The sequence below is a fragment of the Dermochelys coriacea genome, chromosome 6 (assembly GCF_009764565.3).
Source record: "Dermochelys coriacea isolate rDerCor1 chromosome 6, rDerCor1.pri.v4, whole genome shotgun sequence".
NCBI classification, from domain to species: Eukaryota; Metazoa; Chordata; order Testudines; family Dermochelyidae; genus Dermochelys; species Dermochelys coriacea.
Genome location: NC_050073.1, coordinates 120184427 through 120203097, shown reverse-complemented (window position 1 = coordinate 120203097; position 18671 = coordinate 120184427). Strand labels below are relative to the sequence as shown.

General features: G+C 40.9%; 1 protein-coding gene across 4 annotated transcripts in view; it reads right to left on the bottom strand.

Annotated features, from left to right (window-relative positions):
• DLGAP5 (DLG associated protein 5) overlaps nucleotides 1-18671 on the bottom strand; it is a 47259-nt gene that overhangs the window by 11595 nt on the left and 16993 nt on the right. For all 4 annotated transcript variants that reach the window (XM_038407172.2, XM_038407173.2, XM_038407174.2 and 1 more), the window contains exons 6-12: nucleotides 17361-17462; nucleotides 16169-16245; nucleotides 4544-4845; nucleotides 3959-4086; nucleotides 3739-3862; nucleotides 3043-3128; nucleotides 1612-1772 (exon numbers count right to left, since the gene is read on the bottom strand). In XM_038407172.2, the coding sequence (XP_038263100.1) occupies nucleotides 1612-1772; nucleotides 3043-3128; nucleotides 3739-3862; nucleotides 3959-4086; nucleotides 4544-4845; nucleotides 16169-16245; nucleotides 17361-17462 (980 nt within the window). The remainder of the gene's footprint in view (nucleotides 1-1611; nucleotides 1773-3042; nucleotides 3129-3738; nucleotides 3863-3958; nucleotides 4087-4543; nucleotides 4846-16168; nucleotides 16246-17360; nucleotides 17463-18671) is intronic.

Below are 18671 nucleotides of genomic sequence, written 5' to 3'. Positions count from 1 at the left end.
GAGACTGAGTAAATAACACTTCCTTATTCACTTTGTCCACACCAGTCATGATTTTATAGCCCTCTATCATATCCACCCTTAGTCTTCTTTTTTCCAAGCTGAAAAGTCCCAGTCTTATTAATCTCTCCTCATATGGAAGCTGATCCATACCCCTCATCATTTTTGTTGCTCTTTTCTGTACCTTTTCCAATTAAATATAGAAGCGGGCTGAACTACCAACAGATTCTAGTAGGAGAAATGAATTGCTGGCTCCCAGTTAACACAGCTGATGTGACTAACACTAATATACACACATTAGAGTCAAAGATACTTGGGTTTATTCCTTGCCACACTGGATGATCCAATGAAAGGAAACATTGGATCACCTTCGGGAAATCCAGTACCTAGAATTAAAGTAGTCTGCTTCCAACCTACTGTTCACATGCTGAATTAGAAATCAAGAGTGAGAAATTAAGTTGTGTCAAAGAAATTTTCTTAGAAATCGTTAGGTTTAAGGGCTATGTGGAACACATTTTACAACAGTACCTACAATGGCAACACCCAGAAGTGCAGGCTCTCTGCTAGGTAGGAAACATTTTTAGTGTAGAGTTGTTGCAAGATTTGCTATACCTCTGCCTCCTTTCCTAGATTCCTTTTCCTAGCCTGTTCAGTCCCTGCTCCTGACGTCCTGAGACTATGGACATAAACTGGTACTACAATGGTACCATCTCCCTGGCTTGTCTTTCAATGTGATAAGGAGTTTGCTGTCCCGTCAGTCTGGAGTTACAATACTTGGTCCATCCCTGATGAACTGGTTCTCTGAGGTAACGTGCATCTGATTCCACCAGTTCTCCTCCCACCTTTCACTCGCAGCATGTGCAAGCGACTGAGTAGTGAGGGAGAACTGGGCAGAACTGGGGGTTTTTTTACGCCAAGTTTGTCTCCACAGCACTCTCATGCTTCCTCCTAGGTAAAGGTTTTCTGCTGCCTTTCCAGCAACCGAACAGGTGTGTAGCAGCATATTCCATTCTTTCAGAATATACAAAGTTGGCTGCATTAACCAAAGGTTTCTTCCCAAGTGCCTGTGACTTTCCAGGAGGCAGACCCACCCACTTCCCTGAGAAAATCCAAGGACAAACTCCGGTTCTCTTGGGTGGAAATTGCCAGCTAAATACATTTTTGCCTTTTGAATTGTTACTAATTGGTTGGGGTAAAACTAGTTACTAATTGGCTGGGGTAAAAAAGGATACAAGACGCACTAATAAATTTCAGTTTAGGAAAGGTTCATTTCCCCCAGGCTCAAATGTATTTCACTACTGCTCTCTGAAACACACAGAAGAGGGTCTATAGATGTTCTTCCCCACTACTCTCAAAACAGGGCAAGTTGTTTAGCTTCTGCAGTACTCCCACCTTGGGACCATACACAGCTGTGTTGCAGTGTACAGGTTACCATTAGACTACTAAACCAGCACCTATAGTTTTGTATTTTGTGTACACAAAACACAATACATTAGGGTCTGAAAATCTACAAATGCAGCCTCCATAAAGAGAACACAGTGGATTGGAAGAAGTTTCACATGAATTCCATAGAGGTTCTGTGTTTTGTTGTAGTTTAACATTTTAAGTGCATACCTGAAAACTAACCATATCCCAGAATCCATCCAGATCTGTGCATGTCGTCGCCTTATCACCCCATTTAAATTCACAGTTATCCACCAGTCCTTCAAATTGTTTAAACCTCTCTGCTATGAGCAGTCTCGTTTGACCAACTGTTGTCCGAATGAGATCTTTTGCTGATGGTAACAAGTTAACAGTTGAAGATACACGTCAAAGGAACACTTCATTCTACAGTTATTGTGGTTTAATCTATTTATGTCTAATAGTGCAGAGTGCCAGAATTCGCTTCCTGTATAACCTGATTTCAGATTCACTGCATCCAGAACAATGTTTCAAAACAGCTCATATGGAGCAGCAACCAACCACCATATGCAACTCTTCTAGGCATGCTAGATACTTTTAGAAGTAGCACAACCTCCAGAGATCTTTAAAGAGGAGGTCTGACTATGGCATTGGACTCATATTCCCCAGACAAGAACAGTTATTCTATGTTAAAGTCTTAAATTTGGTTTAAAAGCTATTATATAACTTGGCTATGTTCCATGCATTTTTATTATTATTTTTTGTAAAAGTCACAAAAAAAGCACAGAATGGGCAAAGTTTGAAAATGACAAGTTGTTTTGGTGGACAACTCCATGTACTTTGTTAGTGACAGCAAGCTGCATCCTAAATCTCATGCTCCAGGGTTTCAGTTGGCCATCAGAAGGGGGCAGGAAGGGATTTCCCCTGCCCCCCAGCTATTCTGGGAGAGTTTTTATTTATTTCCTTCCCCTGAAGCATCAGGAGATGGCCATGGCTGGAGATGGGTCGCTGAGGGTGGCACCAAGTACTCTTTCTCTCAGATGCTTGGTCTGCTGGTTCTGACTAAATGCTCATGCTATAACTAATCACTATATGGGGGGGGTGGGAAGGAATTTCACCCCATGTCAGATTGGCAGAGATCTTGGGGTTTTTTCACCTTCCTCTGCAGCATGTGGATGCAGATCATTTGCCAGGATTATCTGGGGGTATCTCACTTAATCATTTTCCTGCAGTTGTGGGGGCCTTGGTCACTGGTGTACATCAGTCCCTCCTAGTCTTTGCCTGTGCTCATAATAGTCTAGTGTCCTGTGGATTGTAAGACTTTAGTCTCATTTTGGTTGTTGGGTTAATGTGTGGGTGCTAGGTAGGGTTGGTGGCCTGTGTTATACAAGAGGTGAGACTAGATTACCCAGTGGTCCCTTCTGGTCTGAAACTGACACTCTGTGAGCTTTAATGTTAACATTTAAAAATATTCTGGATAAACTCTAAACTTTGCCAAATACAGTTTTTTCATGTGTCCCAACCAATGCAATTTGGCCCATACGGTCAAAATAAATTATGCTTTTCCCCCCATCCCCAGTGATCAGACAAGATGGGGTTGGGATGAAACCCATTCCATGCCCTACTACGTGTTTGTTCTCTTACCATCCTCTGGTATGTCCAGGTCAAACTTTCCATCCCACTGGAGACAGTGTGACATCAGCCTCTCAGTCTCAGAGGCAAGAATGTTTCTAAAAAGAAAAGAAAAAGTGAGATACCCAACCTCTGTTATATTTTAGAGTAAAATTGATTCTCCCTAACTGCCATTAGTACTTTTGCAGCTGCTGGTGTTATTTCTTAGTCTCTTACTAGGAGGGAAACATTTATTCTTTCTGCTCTAGGAGCGGTTTGATAGGCTTTATAGCTTGCTCGTATATTCTAAGCAGCCAGTCTTGTAGATTGATAAAAAGAGGAACTTTCTCAGCTCGCCCTCCTAGGGTTAAGAAGGCATTAGTCTTCATCATTTTAAACTCTGTTTTTATTCAATATATATAGAATACAAACAAAGCACAAAGAGAATAGTCATTAATATTTGCTTGGTACATATAGAAAGATGAAGACACTGATCTATTACAAATTAACATTTAAGAGATGGTTTGTCACTGGTTTAAGAACTCTAGGAAAGGCCAGTATGAGAGTTAAACATGACTCAGATTATCCAGCTACCATGTAAACCTCTTACTATTTGTGTTATTAGAGTTTAAAGTGACTTATTGAGTTTGTGTTTTATGGATATTCTAGTTTTTAATGCTCTGTTCTGAAGTCTTGTTAGCCAGGTAAGACGCTAATCTTAACACAAACCTGAAATAGGGTACATCATGATCTGTTTCTCCTCCTTTGGTTTCAATTGCTGGGATATCTGCAGACACTGGACTAGTTTCATTTGAACTCTGCATAGCATCTTGCGTCTTGGTTGAGGCACATTCTGAAAAAACATATGAAGGATATTTGGTCATCAGGACACTGCATTTGCCAAACAAGGAAGAGAAGATTACATTAAATGTGAATCACAATACTATACCATTCTTCACTTTCAGTGAATGTGTACCAATTTGCTGTTCTTGAGAGCCTTTATCAGTCCTTTCCTGAGCAGGTGAAGCTTGACTTTTAAACAAATACTCTTTTCTTGATTCTTCTTTAGAAATATTACTAAGGAATAGAAAAGTTAGGAAGTTACTTGGCATGCCTTAAAATTGGCTAACATGGCCAATAATATACTACATTATAGGAACAAGGCATTTTTAAGTACAGTTAATCAAATCTAAATGTTAAACATTTGTGCCTTGAGAATTCAAACTAATTTTTCTAAAAAGCAACAAGTGTGTATTTCATAGCATATATCAAGAGACTGCAGAGAGCTCTACTTCTAAAGGCACATGATTATAGACCATGGTTTCCTTTACCATTACACAGTCAAATATAGGCTTGGTGGGTAGTGATCAGAAAGCATTTCATTAAATGTCAGATATCCTTCAGCTGACATACTGCTACAGTTTAACATTCGACACATTTCCACAGCAGAATTGCCATTGCAACTTGAATCCCTTTTCATCACCAAGGTCTAAGTTGTAATGGAAGCAAAGTTGTTAGAAGAGGGAATTCTTACGCTTCAATTTTCATAGGGCTCCAGGAGAGACAGGGGGTCAAAAATGCATTTGCCCTGGAAGGAGTCATGGGGGTAACTTTATAAGTTGTTAAACCATCTAGGGGCTGAAACACAAAGTTCTGAGGAGCAAAAGAACGTGTTCTCTGTCTCAATGGAACCGGTATGTGTGTCACTGGTATGTTTTCCTTTTCCAGCAGGGTCTCTTCCTGATGGACTTCTGATGTTGGATTTTTAGAGTTACTGACAGAGACTTCAGTTAGTTGATCCACCAAAGTATTTCCTTCCACTTCATGTTTAAATGCCTGTAATAGCACAAGGTAGAAAAAACAAACAAACATTTAAACCAGTTCTTATAGTAGAAATGAAAAGTTGAGGTTATTGTCACTTCTATTTCAACTTTAGTCCATATTATTGGAAGTACTACAGGACTTTAGTCATTAGATAACAATACAGATCACATTTTTGGGACAAATACGTATGTTAAGAGAAGTGACCAGTAGTTGGAGTCGTCCATAAATCAAGATAATTTATGGAAAGAAATTCTGTCAAGTGGTTCTCAAGCAGGGGTAAACGTATCCCTGGGGGTACGCAGAGATCTTCCAAGGGGTACATCAACTCATCTACATTTTTGCCCAGTTTTATAACAGGCTACATAAAAAGCACTAGCGAAGTCAATACAAACTAAAATTTCATACAATTAAACATTTATACTGCTCTATTTACTATACACTGAAATGTAAGTACTATATATTTATATTCCAATTGATTATATGGTAAAAATGAGAAAGTAAGCAATTTTTCAGTAATAGTGTGCTGTGACACTTATATTTTTAGGTCTGACTTTCTAAGCAAGTAGTTTTTAAGTGAGATAAAACTTGGGATACACAAGACAGATCAGACTCCTGAAAGGGGTACAGTAGTGTGGAAAGGTTCAGAACCACTGCTCTAGAAGATTAAATTTAGACCTAATCCTCCTTAAGTCTTATTTACGGTAACGGAGTTCCCTTGCTTTTTGAGTTTGAGGCTTACATTTCATCCTCAACTTGCCTGTTCTGCCTAGATATTGGTGATGTTACAGGGTGAGTGTACTGCCAATACTTAGGCACATTAGCCAAGCAATAGACAGAATGAAGGCCTCCATCCTAAGTTATAGCACTGGAATCCTGAAAGACTGTTACTTATCTGTGCTGCAACTGTTGTTCTTTAAGATGTGTATGAAGATGTGTATTCCACTCAGATATGTGCATGCCAAGTGCACCAAAGCTAGAGAACTTTGCCTAGCAGTACCCAAAGGGATGGTGCTCACTACTGTGGACCCTCCCCAGGTTATTTAAGGACAGTGCTGCCCTGCTCCCCGTCACTTTCTTCATACTGAATGTCAAGAACTGAGTCTCTGAGGCAGGGGGGACTGAGGGTGAATCAGGAAATATAAGTCTGCACCCATCTCTCAAAGAACAACAATTACAGTACAGATAAGTAACAATCTTTTCTTTTTTGAGTGGTTGCAGACATGTATTCCACTCAGGTAACTCACAAGCAATATCAGAAGGAAGTGGGGCTTGAAATCTCCTTAAAGAGCAACAACAAGACTGCCTTCCCAAAATTCATGTCTGGTCTGAACGCAGACGTAACAGCATAATGCATGGTAAAAATATGTATGGAAGACTATGTAGCAACCCTGCAAATATTCAATATTGAAACGTCACTAAGAAATGCAATCGACATCACTTGGGACCTTGTCAAATGGGCTCTTAATCTCTGCACAGGCGGGGTCTGAGCTATCCCATAACAAGCGGTTGTAACATGGAATGTTATCTGCCTTGGAATTGCCAGCATAGAGAGCGCTTGACACTTTTGCAATCTGCAAAGGAAATAAAAAGACAAGGAAACAAAATGGCTTAGTTCTTACCAAGTAAATGCCATGCATTGTCTCACATCCAAGGAATGAAGACACTGTTCATTAGCATTTAAATGAGATTTTGGAAAAAATATGGGTAAGTAAACATTCTGGCTAAGATGAAATAGTGACACCCCCTGAGACTAAAAACTTAGGATGAAGTGTCAAGGCAATCTTGTCCTTGAAAAACTGAGTATTTAGAGGGTCTGCCATCAGGGCCCTACAGCTCACTAACTCTTCTTGCGGAAATTATGGCTGCAAGAAACCCTGTCTTTCTGCCTAGGAGAGGCAGAGAACAAGTTGCCAAGGGAGAACCCATAAGGGGGCTAACACAGTATTAAGTCTCACTTTCTTCTCTGGTAGAAAGAGACAAGTGACCCCTTTCAGAAATCTGAAAACTATGGAGTTCAAGGAAACTGATTGTCCTTGGACTTCAGGATGAAATGCTGAAATCACTGTCACATGGACCCTCAACAAACTGAGATACAGAGGACTGAAGGTGTAACAGGTACTCCAGGATGTCCTGAATGCAGGATTGCATCAGTTGAATCCCCCGGGCTAGGCATCAAATGGGAAAATGTTTCTACTTTTCCAAATAGATAGGCCCTTGTGGAGGGCTATCTGCTGCTAAGCAGAATCAGTTGAGCAGTTTTCTTTATCTAACCATACTAGTATTCATGCTGGGGGCAGACTGCTCAGTGCTGGATGTGAAATCTGACCACAGAACTGAGTCAATAGGGTCAACAAGGAAGAGGAATGTGTGGACAAAGACAGAGGAGGTTAGAAAACCAACATTGTCTTGGCCAAACTGGTGCTATAAGAATTAGTCTGACATGATCCATCCTTGGCTTGAGAATGACCCAGGAATGAGTGGGATCAGGGGAAAGCATACATCAGTGCTGATCCCCAATTCACATGAAAGGTATTGGCTAAGGAATCTGGATTGAGACCTGCTCGAGGGCAAACTTGATTGCACTTCTTGTCATCTGTCACAATCAGGTCAATAGCAGGAATATCCCATTCTGTGAATATGGTCCTCAGTATACTGCTCTTCAGAGACCATTTGTGATAATTCCTGCTGGATGATTGGCCAAGCGATTCTGGGTCTCTGGTAAATGAGCAGCTGTGGGAATGATGTTCTCTTTGATTCAGAACTGCCAGAACTTTATCATCCCCTGATGACGCTGATTGGAGTAGTTTCCTCCATTTATTCACATAATACATTCTGGTAATGTTGTTAGTGAGTACGTGAACTGCTGTGATGCAATCTGCACTTGAAATATCTTGCATACATTGTAAATGGCCCGATGCTCCACAACGTTGACATGAAGAGATGCTTACTGCTCTGTCAATAAACCTTGTATCTTCAATTCCCCCAGATGTGCTGCCCAACCTATTGTGGAAGCATCTGTCACTATGATCCTCTCTAAAGGGATGTGGGGAGAACACAAGCAAAGAGAACACCTTGGTATACTTTGCATTGAATTGTCCACCACTGAAGGGAGTTCAGAATCACTGGATGTACTTGGACCAGCCCATCCAATACCTGACAATTTGGGCAACAGAGCAACTTCCACCAGGTTTGAAGAGGACAAATATGAAATCTTGCATGTGGACCATGTAAGTGCATGCAGCCATATGACCTAACAACTTCAGGCACACTTAGATGGCAGTAGAAGTGTGAAAGCAGAGAGACACAAGCAACGAATTGCCTGGAATTGCTCATTTGGTAGGAATGCCCTCGATATCTTATAGAATCTAGTAGGCCCCCAATGAACTTGATCTTTTGAGTTGGTATTGATGTTTAACGTCCCCTCATTTAAGATCAGATCCACATAACTGAAAAAGGTGCAGTGCTGTTGCCCTGGAATTGAGGGGAATGTTACGCCAGAATTTGATCAAGTTAATTGCATCCATATTGTGTGCATTCAGCCACCATGAATTAATAAAATAGACCACCACATCGTTAAGGGTTAATTTGGACAAGCCATGCTTCTGGAGACAAGGTCAAATACTAGCTTTACGCTTGCAGTTTCTGCTAACCAGAATGGGAGGGGAGAAAAGACTCAACAAATTGAGACTGAAAGAAAATAAGTGGATGGAGACATTGAGTTTGGGCGCCTTTAATACAGAAGCTTATTATGACTAAGATTGTTAGGACTGTTTTGTTGATAAGTAGTTTATTGAAGTTAGGAGAGGTGATGAAACTGTAGGGGTTACTATGAGCTGTGTGTTTTGTAAAAGTTAGTTATAAAAAGACAATAGAGTGTACTTTAGAACAGTTCTCTGAAGCTATCCCGAGAGACTTTTTCCTGACACCATACTCCCTGGCAGGAAAGCAAGCATCTATTGCTGACCTGCTGCTGATTACTCACTACAATCTCAGATTCTAGGTAATCATTTGAAATGTTCTAAACCTATTGCTTATGTCTTTGTGTGCTTAAATTTAAGAAATAGTAGTTTTAGATAAGAGCATGCTTATTTTATCAATTTTCATCATCCGGAAGCACTGTGTTCCCATTGATTTATTCCTGACACCGCCTGGAGTGAAACAGTTAAGTTGCCACTGCTTTGGGTTCTGAAAACCCTGGGTAACAATGTGAACTGAACATGCAAGAGGACTTGTCTTGACTTGACCCTCACTAATCAGTTGTTCAGATACGGGAAGTTGTGAATTGCTCTTTTCCTGAGGTATGCAGTCACTACCACCATGCATTTGATAAAAACACGAGGAGCTGAGGATAGGCCAAGGGAAAGCACAGCGTACTGATGTTGACCTACTATGACAAGTCTCAAACTTCCTATAGCTTGAGAAAATCACCATGTGGAAATAAGCGTTTGAAGATCTGGGGCAGCAAACCAGTTATGAGTTAATGCAAAAAGGATCATTGCTAGAGTGACCATATGGAATTACACGTATTTGATGCATTTGTTAAGACTGTGGAGATCAAGAATTGGCCTCATCTCTCCTTTGGGTTTGGGGACCAGGAAATATCGGGAATGTAATCCCTTTCCCCAGTGATGCAGCGGGACCTCCTTTATAGCTCTCTCTAAGCATGTAGAATTTAGACCAACTGAAGAAAAACTGGCTCACAAGAAGAGTTCTTGAGGAGGGACAGGGTAGGAGAGATGCAGAGGAACTGAAAGGTATAATCCGAAGGTGCTTAGGACGCATTTGTCAGGGGTTACTGTATCCCAAGCACCACCATAAAAGCAAGACAATCTATTCCCAAACTGAAGAGATGGGGGCACAGAAGTCACAAATGGAATACTGTCCTGGACCTGAAAGTCAAAATGGATACTTACTCAATGGAGGACAATGGGCTGGGTTTGCTAGCTAAAATTAGACACAGAAGGCTTCCTCTTCTGCAATCTATGTCCTTTCCTAGGAGTCCTGCTGCTTAACAGGGAAAGATTACTGCCTGAAAAATGGCTGTGAGCAGTACTGTTGCTGCTGACTTCCGTAATTATGCCTCCTTCTGGACAGGGTTTAAACCCCCAGGAAACAAAGTGGCCCAGCAATCCTTAAACAAAATGTAAAGTCTCATCAGTTCTCTCCAAAAACAAAATATGACCATTGAAAGATAAGTCCTTTATACACTGCTGAACGTCAGGAACTATGCCAGAATTCTGCAACCATAAGGCCCTTCTCATAGTCACAGCTGATGCCATACAGTAGAACTTCAGTTACAAATACCTCGGGAATGGAGGTTGTTCATAACTCTGAACAAAACGTTATGGTTGTTCTTTCAAAAGCTTACAACTTAACATTGACTTAATACAGCTTTGAAATTTTACTACACAGAAGAAAAATGCTACTTTTAATCATCTTAATTTAAATGAAATAAGCACAGAAACAGCTTCCTTACCTTGACAATTTTTTTTAAGCTTTCCCTTTATTTTTTTAGTAGTTTACATTTAACACAGTACTGTACTATATTTGCTTTCTTTTGGTCTCTGCTGCTGCCTGATTGCATACTGCCGTTCCAAATAAGGTGCTTGGTTGACTGGTCAGTTCATAACTCTGGTTTTCGTAACTCTGACGTTCTACTGTAATTCTAAAAGAGGCATCCACCATAACCAGGGCCAAATGCAATGAAGTTTTGGCCATCAGATGGCCCTCTCCAAACACACCACCTTAATTTTTTCCCTGGATGTTTCTGGCTTGAATTTTGAGATGTCTCAATTGATGAAGTCATATTTAGGCCAGGTCTACCATAAAGACTACGTCGCTCAGGGGTGTAAAAAAAATCTACACCCCTGAGCGATAGTGATATCAACCTAGCACCTGGTGTAGACCATGCTATGTCAGAGGGAGAGTTTCTCCCACCAACATAGCTATCGCCTCTCGGGGAGGCAGATTAACTAAGCCCACAGCAGAAGCTCTCCTGTCAGCCTAGTAACTGCACCTTCACTAAAGTGCTATAGTGGAGCAGCTGCCCCAGTGCAGCTGTGCTGCTATTTGTGAAGACAAGTCCATAACATTGCCTGCTGATTTACAATGCACATTTGTTATGATAGTCATGTAAGTTTCTCACCCTCCACCTCCGGCAAGTCCAGCCTCTTAGATTCTTTGTTCTTGGGGGTGGATTCATATCTCCCCTGTCACGATCAGTCATTTATGCTGTTACCATAAGAGAGTTAGGGGCTTGATGGAAGCAGAAGCAGTTGAATCCCTGCATGAGAACATTATAGCGCTTCTCAGAATGCTTTGCTGTAGGTGGTAATGAAGCTGGGGTATTCCGCAAGGACTTCGCAAACTCCAAGAAGGCTTAGTTTACCTGGAGAGCCACCATCCCTGGAGTTGACACCTGGAGAATATCCAGCAACTTGTGTCTTCTTCTGCATGAACTCTGCCTGAACGCCCAAGGCAGAAGCCATACACCTCAGGAAATCCTTAAAATCTCAGGAACAGATAAGGAAGGGTCACCTGGAGAGGATGAGGAAGAGTGCAGGGCCAACAGAAGCTCCTGTATGAGAGAATCAGTCTGGACCAGTCAGGAGGAATGACCTCAGACTATGCATGTAATAGAGGTGACTCAGGACAAGAAACTGCAGCCAGAATCGGCAACCTTGCCTTGGACTACATCAAAAAATATGATTTGGCAGACCAAGGACTGTACTAAGGATTCCAAAGAGGCAACTGGGAATAGGGATAAGGCATTGGTTACCAGTAGGTACTAGGGCAGGGGCCCCTATCCTTACTGCGAGAATGGTGCCAATCTCTATACAGACAGCGATCTGAGGATGGTCCTGAGGATTTCCGAGAACAGTGCTTCAAAAGGCGAGGGAGAAGTGGAAGATGTCCCCAAACTCTGTCTCAACAAGACTAGCAAGTTGTCCACTGGTAGAGGAGGAGCAATCCCCAATGGGGCAAGCAAATGACATACCTCATCCAAAAACCAATACGGAAATGGCATCAGTACCAAGGATGAATGAGCAGTTGGTGCCTCGGAGTACCAAGAGAGGCATCACAATTCCACACAATACTAAAGCAAACGAAGGAGGTACTGTGACACCCTGGCACCCCAATCTTCACCACTGTCATGTAATTAGGATATGTTTTGTACAAAAATATTCCTTGTGAGGTATTCTAAAACTCTTGATCTACTAGACATTAATATCTCATTAGATTGTATGTGCAGTTTTGAAGTTTATGTATGTGTTACTGAAACACGTTTTGAGGTTGAAAACGCCCACAAGCAGCCTTTTGAATACAACAGTAAAAAGGCCAAACAATATTAATGGCTTGTTGAGGAAATGCACACAAGCACAAGGATTACCCCAGGAACTGCGTACAATAGAAACTTCTCAGCGATAACACTACACAATGGGAACTGTGACCCAGGTCACAGCAAAAGAGCTTTCCAGCAAGTGAGAAGATAATATGAAAGGGCGACAATGAGATCATGATGGTACCTTACTCCCCCTATAACACCACACCTGGAAACACCTGAGGAACAAAGACTGAACAGGAGCAAGTGATGGTCCCCAGCTAAAGGATTGCTAGCCTTTGTATGAAAACCTGGGAAAGCCAAGGCAGCTTGTACCTCAAGAATCTACCAGCCTGTTTATCACTCACGGTGAGAATTTGGTAATTCATATCCTACCTATCTAGTGTGTTAAGCTCAGTTTGTGGTTTTGTTTATTTACTAAGATAATCTGCTTTGATCTGTTTGCTATCACTTATAATCGCTTAAAATCTCTTTTGTAGTTAATAAACTTGTTTTTGTTTTGCCTAAAACCGCTGTGTGGAAATTGTAACTTGGGACAGAAAGCCAAATCTCTCTCTCCACATTGAGGGAAGGGGTGAATGTTATGAGCTTATGCTGTACAGTTCCTGGTGCAGCGCAAGACAGTATAATTTTGGGTTTACCCTCCAAAGGGGGGTGCGTACCTTAGGAACTGGGAGGTGTATTAGCTGAGCCTTCCCATGCAGAGCTGATCTCAGTATCTGTGTGTGTAGCTGCAGCTAAGTGTGTCCCTACCTGTGTGCTGGTGAGACCGGGAGCATGTCTGCATCTTGTCACACCCTTATAGGGTGAAAAGGGAGCCCAAGCTGGTGGATCAGGCAGGCTCAGTGGTACCCCAGTTCCAGGTGGCACCCCAGGGAGGGAACCCATCACAGGTACCAATCCCAAAAATATGGTCAGCAGCAAAGACAGAGTCGGTGCTGAAGAAAGCATCTGTACCAGTAGGCTGCTTGTTAAGAAAAAAGAATGTTGACCACAACTCTGAACTCCAAGTCTTAGGCAGAGTAGAATACGGTGCTGACAAACAAGACATCTCTGCCATCAGATCACATGGTGCTGAGGGCACAGCAGAAGCAGCATCCCTGGCTGCCGAATGCTCTTGAATTATTGGGGAATCAGGCTAGAAAAGGCAGAGCAGGTCTGACACCAACTGGTATGCCAACGGCGTAGTCAGCGCCAATGCTGACATCATCGGTATTGGACTTAACAGATGACATGGCCAATACTGGAGATGGTAGTACAGTGTCCAACTCATCTCGTTGTGATACTGGGAAGCAGTGAGACAGCCCAGCTCCATCCTGCATACTGGAGGAATTATAGTGCCAGCCACTTCTCTTAGAAGATGAAGAGAAATCCCCGAGTCCTGGAATGGTCTCGGTCCATCTTGTTGAACCTCTTCCTCGGAGGACTAGAGGAAGGTGAATGATCCCCCTCCTTTCTGTTATGTGAAGCACCAGACTGTGTTGGAAGCAACATGTCATCTCTGAATGAGAGTGCAGGACTGGACAGTCTGTGGAGATCCCTAGTACCAAGGGAGTGGGGGGCGGGGGGGGGAGAACGACTCATGGCCTGCTCTAGAAGGTGCTGCGCTTTGGATGCAAATAGCTTGTCCTTTTTAAAGGACTTGGCAGATGGAATTCCCTTCTTTAGATGTGCGCTTTTCCCAGGCACAAACACCACGCGTGAGGGTAACTAGTGGGGACAGACACCCCACATGACTGACAAGGTTTAACCCTTGGGTTAAACTATGGGTATGTCTACATAGCAAAGAAAAACCCTAGAGCCCTGCAGGGTGGGAGGGTCCCAGAGTTCGGGCTTCAGCCCGAGCCAGAAGTCTATCCAGCAGTGAAAGAGCCCTGCAGGCCGAGTCCCAGGAGCCCGAGTCAACTGGCATAGGCCAGCCATGGGTTTCTCTTTGCTGTGTAGACATACCCTATCTGTCTATCCTACCTACTATGCTTCAATCTAAGCATACTACTAAACTTACCTATATACAATAAAGGCCCAAAAAAACAGATAAACAGAGTGAGGTAAACTACCACATCAAATGCTCCGACTCTAGTGGCAGGTGGTGAAAAGGAACTGAGGGGATTTGGGTGGCACCACCCTTAAATAACCCTGGGAGGGGCTAAGGGGCTACAGTACTGCCCCTACAGGTACCACTAGGCAAAGTTCTCCAGCACACCTGAGTGGAATACACATCTGCAACCTCCCTAAAAAGAATGGTTTCAGAGTAGCAGCCGTGTTAGTCTGTATTCGCAAAAAGAAAAGAAGTACTTGTGGCACCTTAGAGACTAACACTTATTTGAGCTTAAGCTTTCGTGAGCTACAGCTCACTTCATCGGCTGCATTCAGTGGAAAATACAGTGGGGAGATTTATATACATAGAGAACATGAAACATTGGGTGTTACCATACACACTGTAACGAGAGTGATCGCTTAAGGTTAGCTATTACCAGCAGGAGAGCAGTAATAGCTCTAAAAAGAATGTGTGTTATAGTTAGGATGGCTTATTCTAGTCCCCATTTTCAGTGGGTTAAGCTTTTGGCACAGAAAGATGACAGATTTTTTTTGAGATGCTCCTCTCAATCTGAAGATGATTGTTTGAAACTTCTGAAATTCTGTTCAGTTATCTAAGCGTGAAAAGCTTGTTCAGACACTTGTTCACTCAATTCAAAAACCATTTTATTTAACTCTCAGTACAGTCTTCAGTGAGGAATGGAGTATTATGCTAAATTTTGAAGTGGTAGTAAAGCAACAAGGTACTCTGCATGCTGTTTCCTTATGACGCAGCAAGTGAAGTTTTGTGTGTGCATATAGAAAGTGAATATCTGGATATTCCAGATAAATGCCTCTGTACTAATTTAAATTAGGGTTGATGACCAGTAACTAAGTCACTGTGGTTACACATGTAAAGCAAGAAGGATTTGGCCAGATGTGCTGACAACGCACAGGAGTATCTGAACCAGAAAACTTCTCCAAAACATTTTGGAATTCCATGAGTTTTTGAAAAAGCATGATTACACTGTACATTTGATCACATAAAAACTAGTTGAACATGCCAATTCTGTAGCTACATTTGTGTTTAAAACTCTATCTCAGTCAAGTATCTTGCAGATACCAGTTAAAAGCCACACAGCAGTATGACACTCAGATATTAACTAAGACTCCCAAAAAGCCTGGTAGGCTTGGCCTATAACAAAAAATTAGGCCCATTTATTTTTAAAAGCATACATGCAATTTTGTTCACAAATTCCATGCACGAAACGCCTGATGTGCGTGTACAAGTCTAGGATTTTTGCAGAATACTTCTGCATGCAACCCAACTTGCCTAAAAAACTACTGATGTGCATATAAAGCTCATGTAAGGGTGCACGTGCTCTTCTATAAAAGCATATGGCCAAACTTTTAATCTGTACATTGCTATAAACGATATATGCCAATTCTGAGAAACTGTTTTGGAAGAGTGTGTATATACACACACACACACACCCCCCCCCCACCAAGACCCTATTCCATACAAAGTTCCCATGTCTACTTAAATACATCTCAAGACGATGTTTATGGTAACAAACTGATCAGAGTAGCAAGGGCAGTGGTCTTTTAAAGAAGAATACTAAAATTGGATTAATATTGCTCACATCGAATATTTAAAGTTTGGTTGTAAGCAGAAAGTTCTGAAACTTCCCAATGTGAAGAGTTAAGACTAAATATATTAATAATTAAAAAAAAAAGGCAATGCAACAGTAGTTACAAATTAACCTGTAAGTTGCAAACAGACCAGTGAAGACATGAGTCAAAGCAGTGGTCATTATTTCAGTTACAGCACCTACATAGTACAAAGAAAAGGAGTACTTGTGGCACCTTAGAGACTAACAAATTTATATGAGCATAAGCTTTCGTGAGTTACAGCTCACTCTTGAATGTTAATATGCTTTGTTCAATTTTCATATTTACAAATAGCAAGTAACATACCTCTACATTCTCAGCTTTGACCTCTTTCTGCTGTTTTCCTCTACTTGTTGACTTTTTTTGTTGTTGGTTACCTAAGGCTGAACAAATTCCATGCCAATTAAAACAGATAACTTATTTATACAACATCTTTCATCAGAAGGTTTCAAATTATTATAGAAGCATGAAAAACAAACAAAAAATAATGGCATATCACAATGGTTACAGACAGGGAGTAGTTAAAGAAAAGTTGTACAGTTTATACAAAAAGATGCTCTAGAATTTAACAGCATGACAAGAGCCACGCTACTAAGATCCAATATCAGATTTTTCTCCTCCCTCCAAAACACAAGATGTTAGTCTTTAAAAGGATTTTTAGCTCCCCGTTGGGCTAATACTGAAATATCTAAGGAATTATAGTACTCCAGCTTTCCCCAGATAAAATGACAATACTCAAAATAAACACTGCAGTATTTCCTTAAAGATTGAAGTGACATTGTCAAATAGTTTTGAGTACAGAATTTTTTCTACTTTCTTCTTGCTATATGGACATACTAGGATTAAAAGTCATGCATGATTACTTGATGTTAGTCATCCATATGATCACAAAAGCGGTAGTGGCCCGTTTAATTCAGGGGATACTTCCATACATAATGGACAGCGTGAAAGAAAGTGTTACATTCTGACAGCTATCTTGAGGACAAGAAGGGATAACATTATTAAACATTTCTCTCTCAGAGCCTTGAAGATTGGGGTCCCACTGTTCTGGGCAACATACAAACACTGATGAAGAGAGCAGCCCTTACCTCGGACAATGTATTTCTTTTGATTTCTGTTACTAGATAGAGAATTTATAACCTAAATATTTTAATGGCTATACAACCAACTAGTAGGACATTAAGCCAGATAAGAAAAAGCACAGGTGTGCCAGCCTTTAATTAACATAAGGTATAAATACTTCCATATTACTGTATTTCCCCCAACTCACTCTAAAGTTGACTTTTTCATATTGAATTAAACATTGAAATAGAGGCTGCAGTTACAAGGCCTTCTTTCACAGGAGAAATTTCTGATTTCAACATTTAGACCCTTCCTTTCTATGTCAGTTTGATACTAAGTTTTCTGTGCCACCGCTGAACACTAAGTCTTAGCTGTACAAGCTGAAATAGTTTTTCTATGAACACCAGGAATATAGGAGTCTTACTGCTTCACTTACTCATGGTCGTAGCTGGCTTTGACATCTGTTTGGTCAGAGTAGAGGAGGTTGATCTGGTGATTCTTACATTTGAGGCTGTAGGGACTTCAGGTTGCACCACCACTGCAAGGAATATCATAATTCCCAAGGCTATTTCACCATAACTTGCAAGGAGGCAACATTAAAACAGTATCATCAATCAGTATAGGTCCAAAGTTCCGGTTTTATAAAAGCCAGTGGTAAATGCTTTGGCATCAGCACTGGATGGCAGGTCGCCAGACTTTTCTCTATGCTAAAGCAGTTAGTGCTTCTGGAGCACTGAGGGCAGAGATCAATCCTTGCATCAGGATAGTGCTTTGAGTTGCCAAAGACCGCACAAACCCTCAGAATGTATTATGGCAGTGCTTAGAAACCCTAATGGAGATCAAAGCCCATTGCAATAGACACAGTACATATGCACAGTAAGAATCCCTGGTCCTGAAAGTTTGCAATACAAATAGACCAGACCAAAAAAAGTGAATATTATCCTCATTTTACAGACAAGGACTTGACAAAGAGTGACTTGCCCAGGCTCACACAGGAAGAACATGGCAGAGCTCAGAATTAAACCCAGACCTCCCAAGTCCCAAACTTGTGCCTTAATCACAAAGCCATCTTTCCTCTAAGAATAAGTCTTTGAATACAGTTTTCAGGCAAAAAGCTTTAGCCTAGGATCTGAGTGGATAAAAGTTATTGATTTATTAAAAAATAAATCATATGCTTTTTAACAAAAATAAATCTGTTTACAAGTAAATTTATGACAAGCTAGGCTAAGGCCTAAATTTACTATCACCTATTAAAACCATTGAAAAAAATTAAAAATATGCTGAGTCTACTTGCCCTTTCTATTACACACTAAGTAACAAGTTAAAGGCTGCTTTTTATAAGCAAAAACATGGTAACTTTTGAGGTCAAGCTTTAAAAAAATGACAATATTTGTCATATACTGCATCAAGTATCTATATCATTTTCCATCTTTATAATGGAATCAATGTTAGTATTTTGTTTTTCCCAAACAGTACTCCACCCCCCATTGTACAGAAAAGCTTATTAGGATTTTTTAGTTTCACTTTTTTCTTAAGTATCCAACTGTACGGTAGTTTTATTTAATGAAAAACAATATTCAAATGCTGTTTGTGCATGGTTTTAGTTGAATTACAATTTCTAAATGCAGCTTGACAACTGACTTTTTACTCAGATTGTTATCTTGTAAATTATGAACCTTTTAAGAAAATAACTAAAGTACTAATAGAAAGCATAACTAGAATCAATTATTTAAATCAAGGTTTGCTA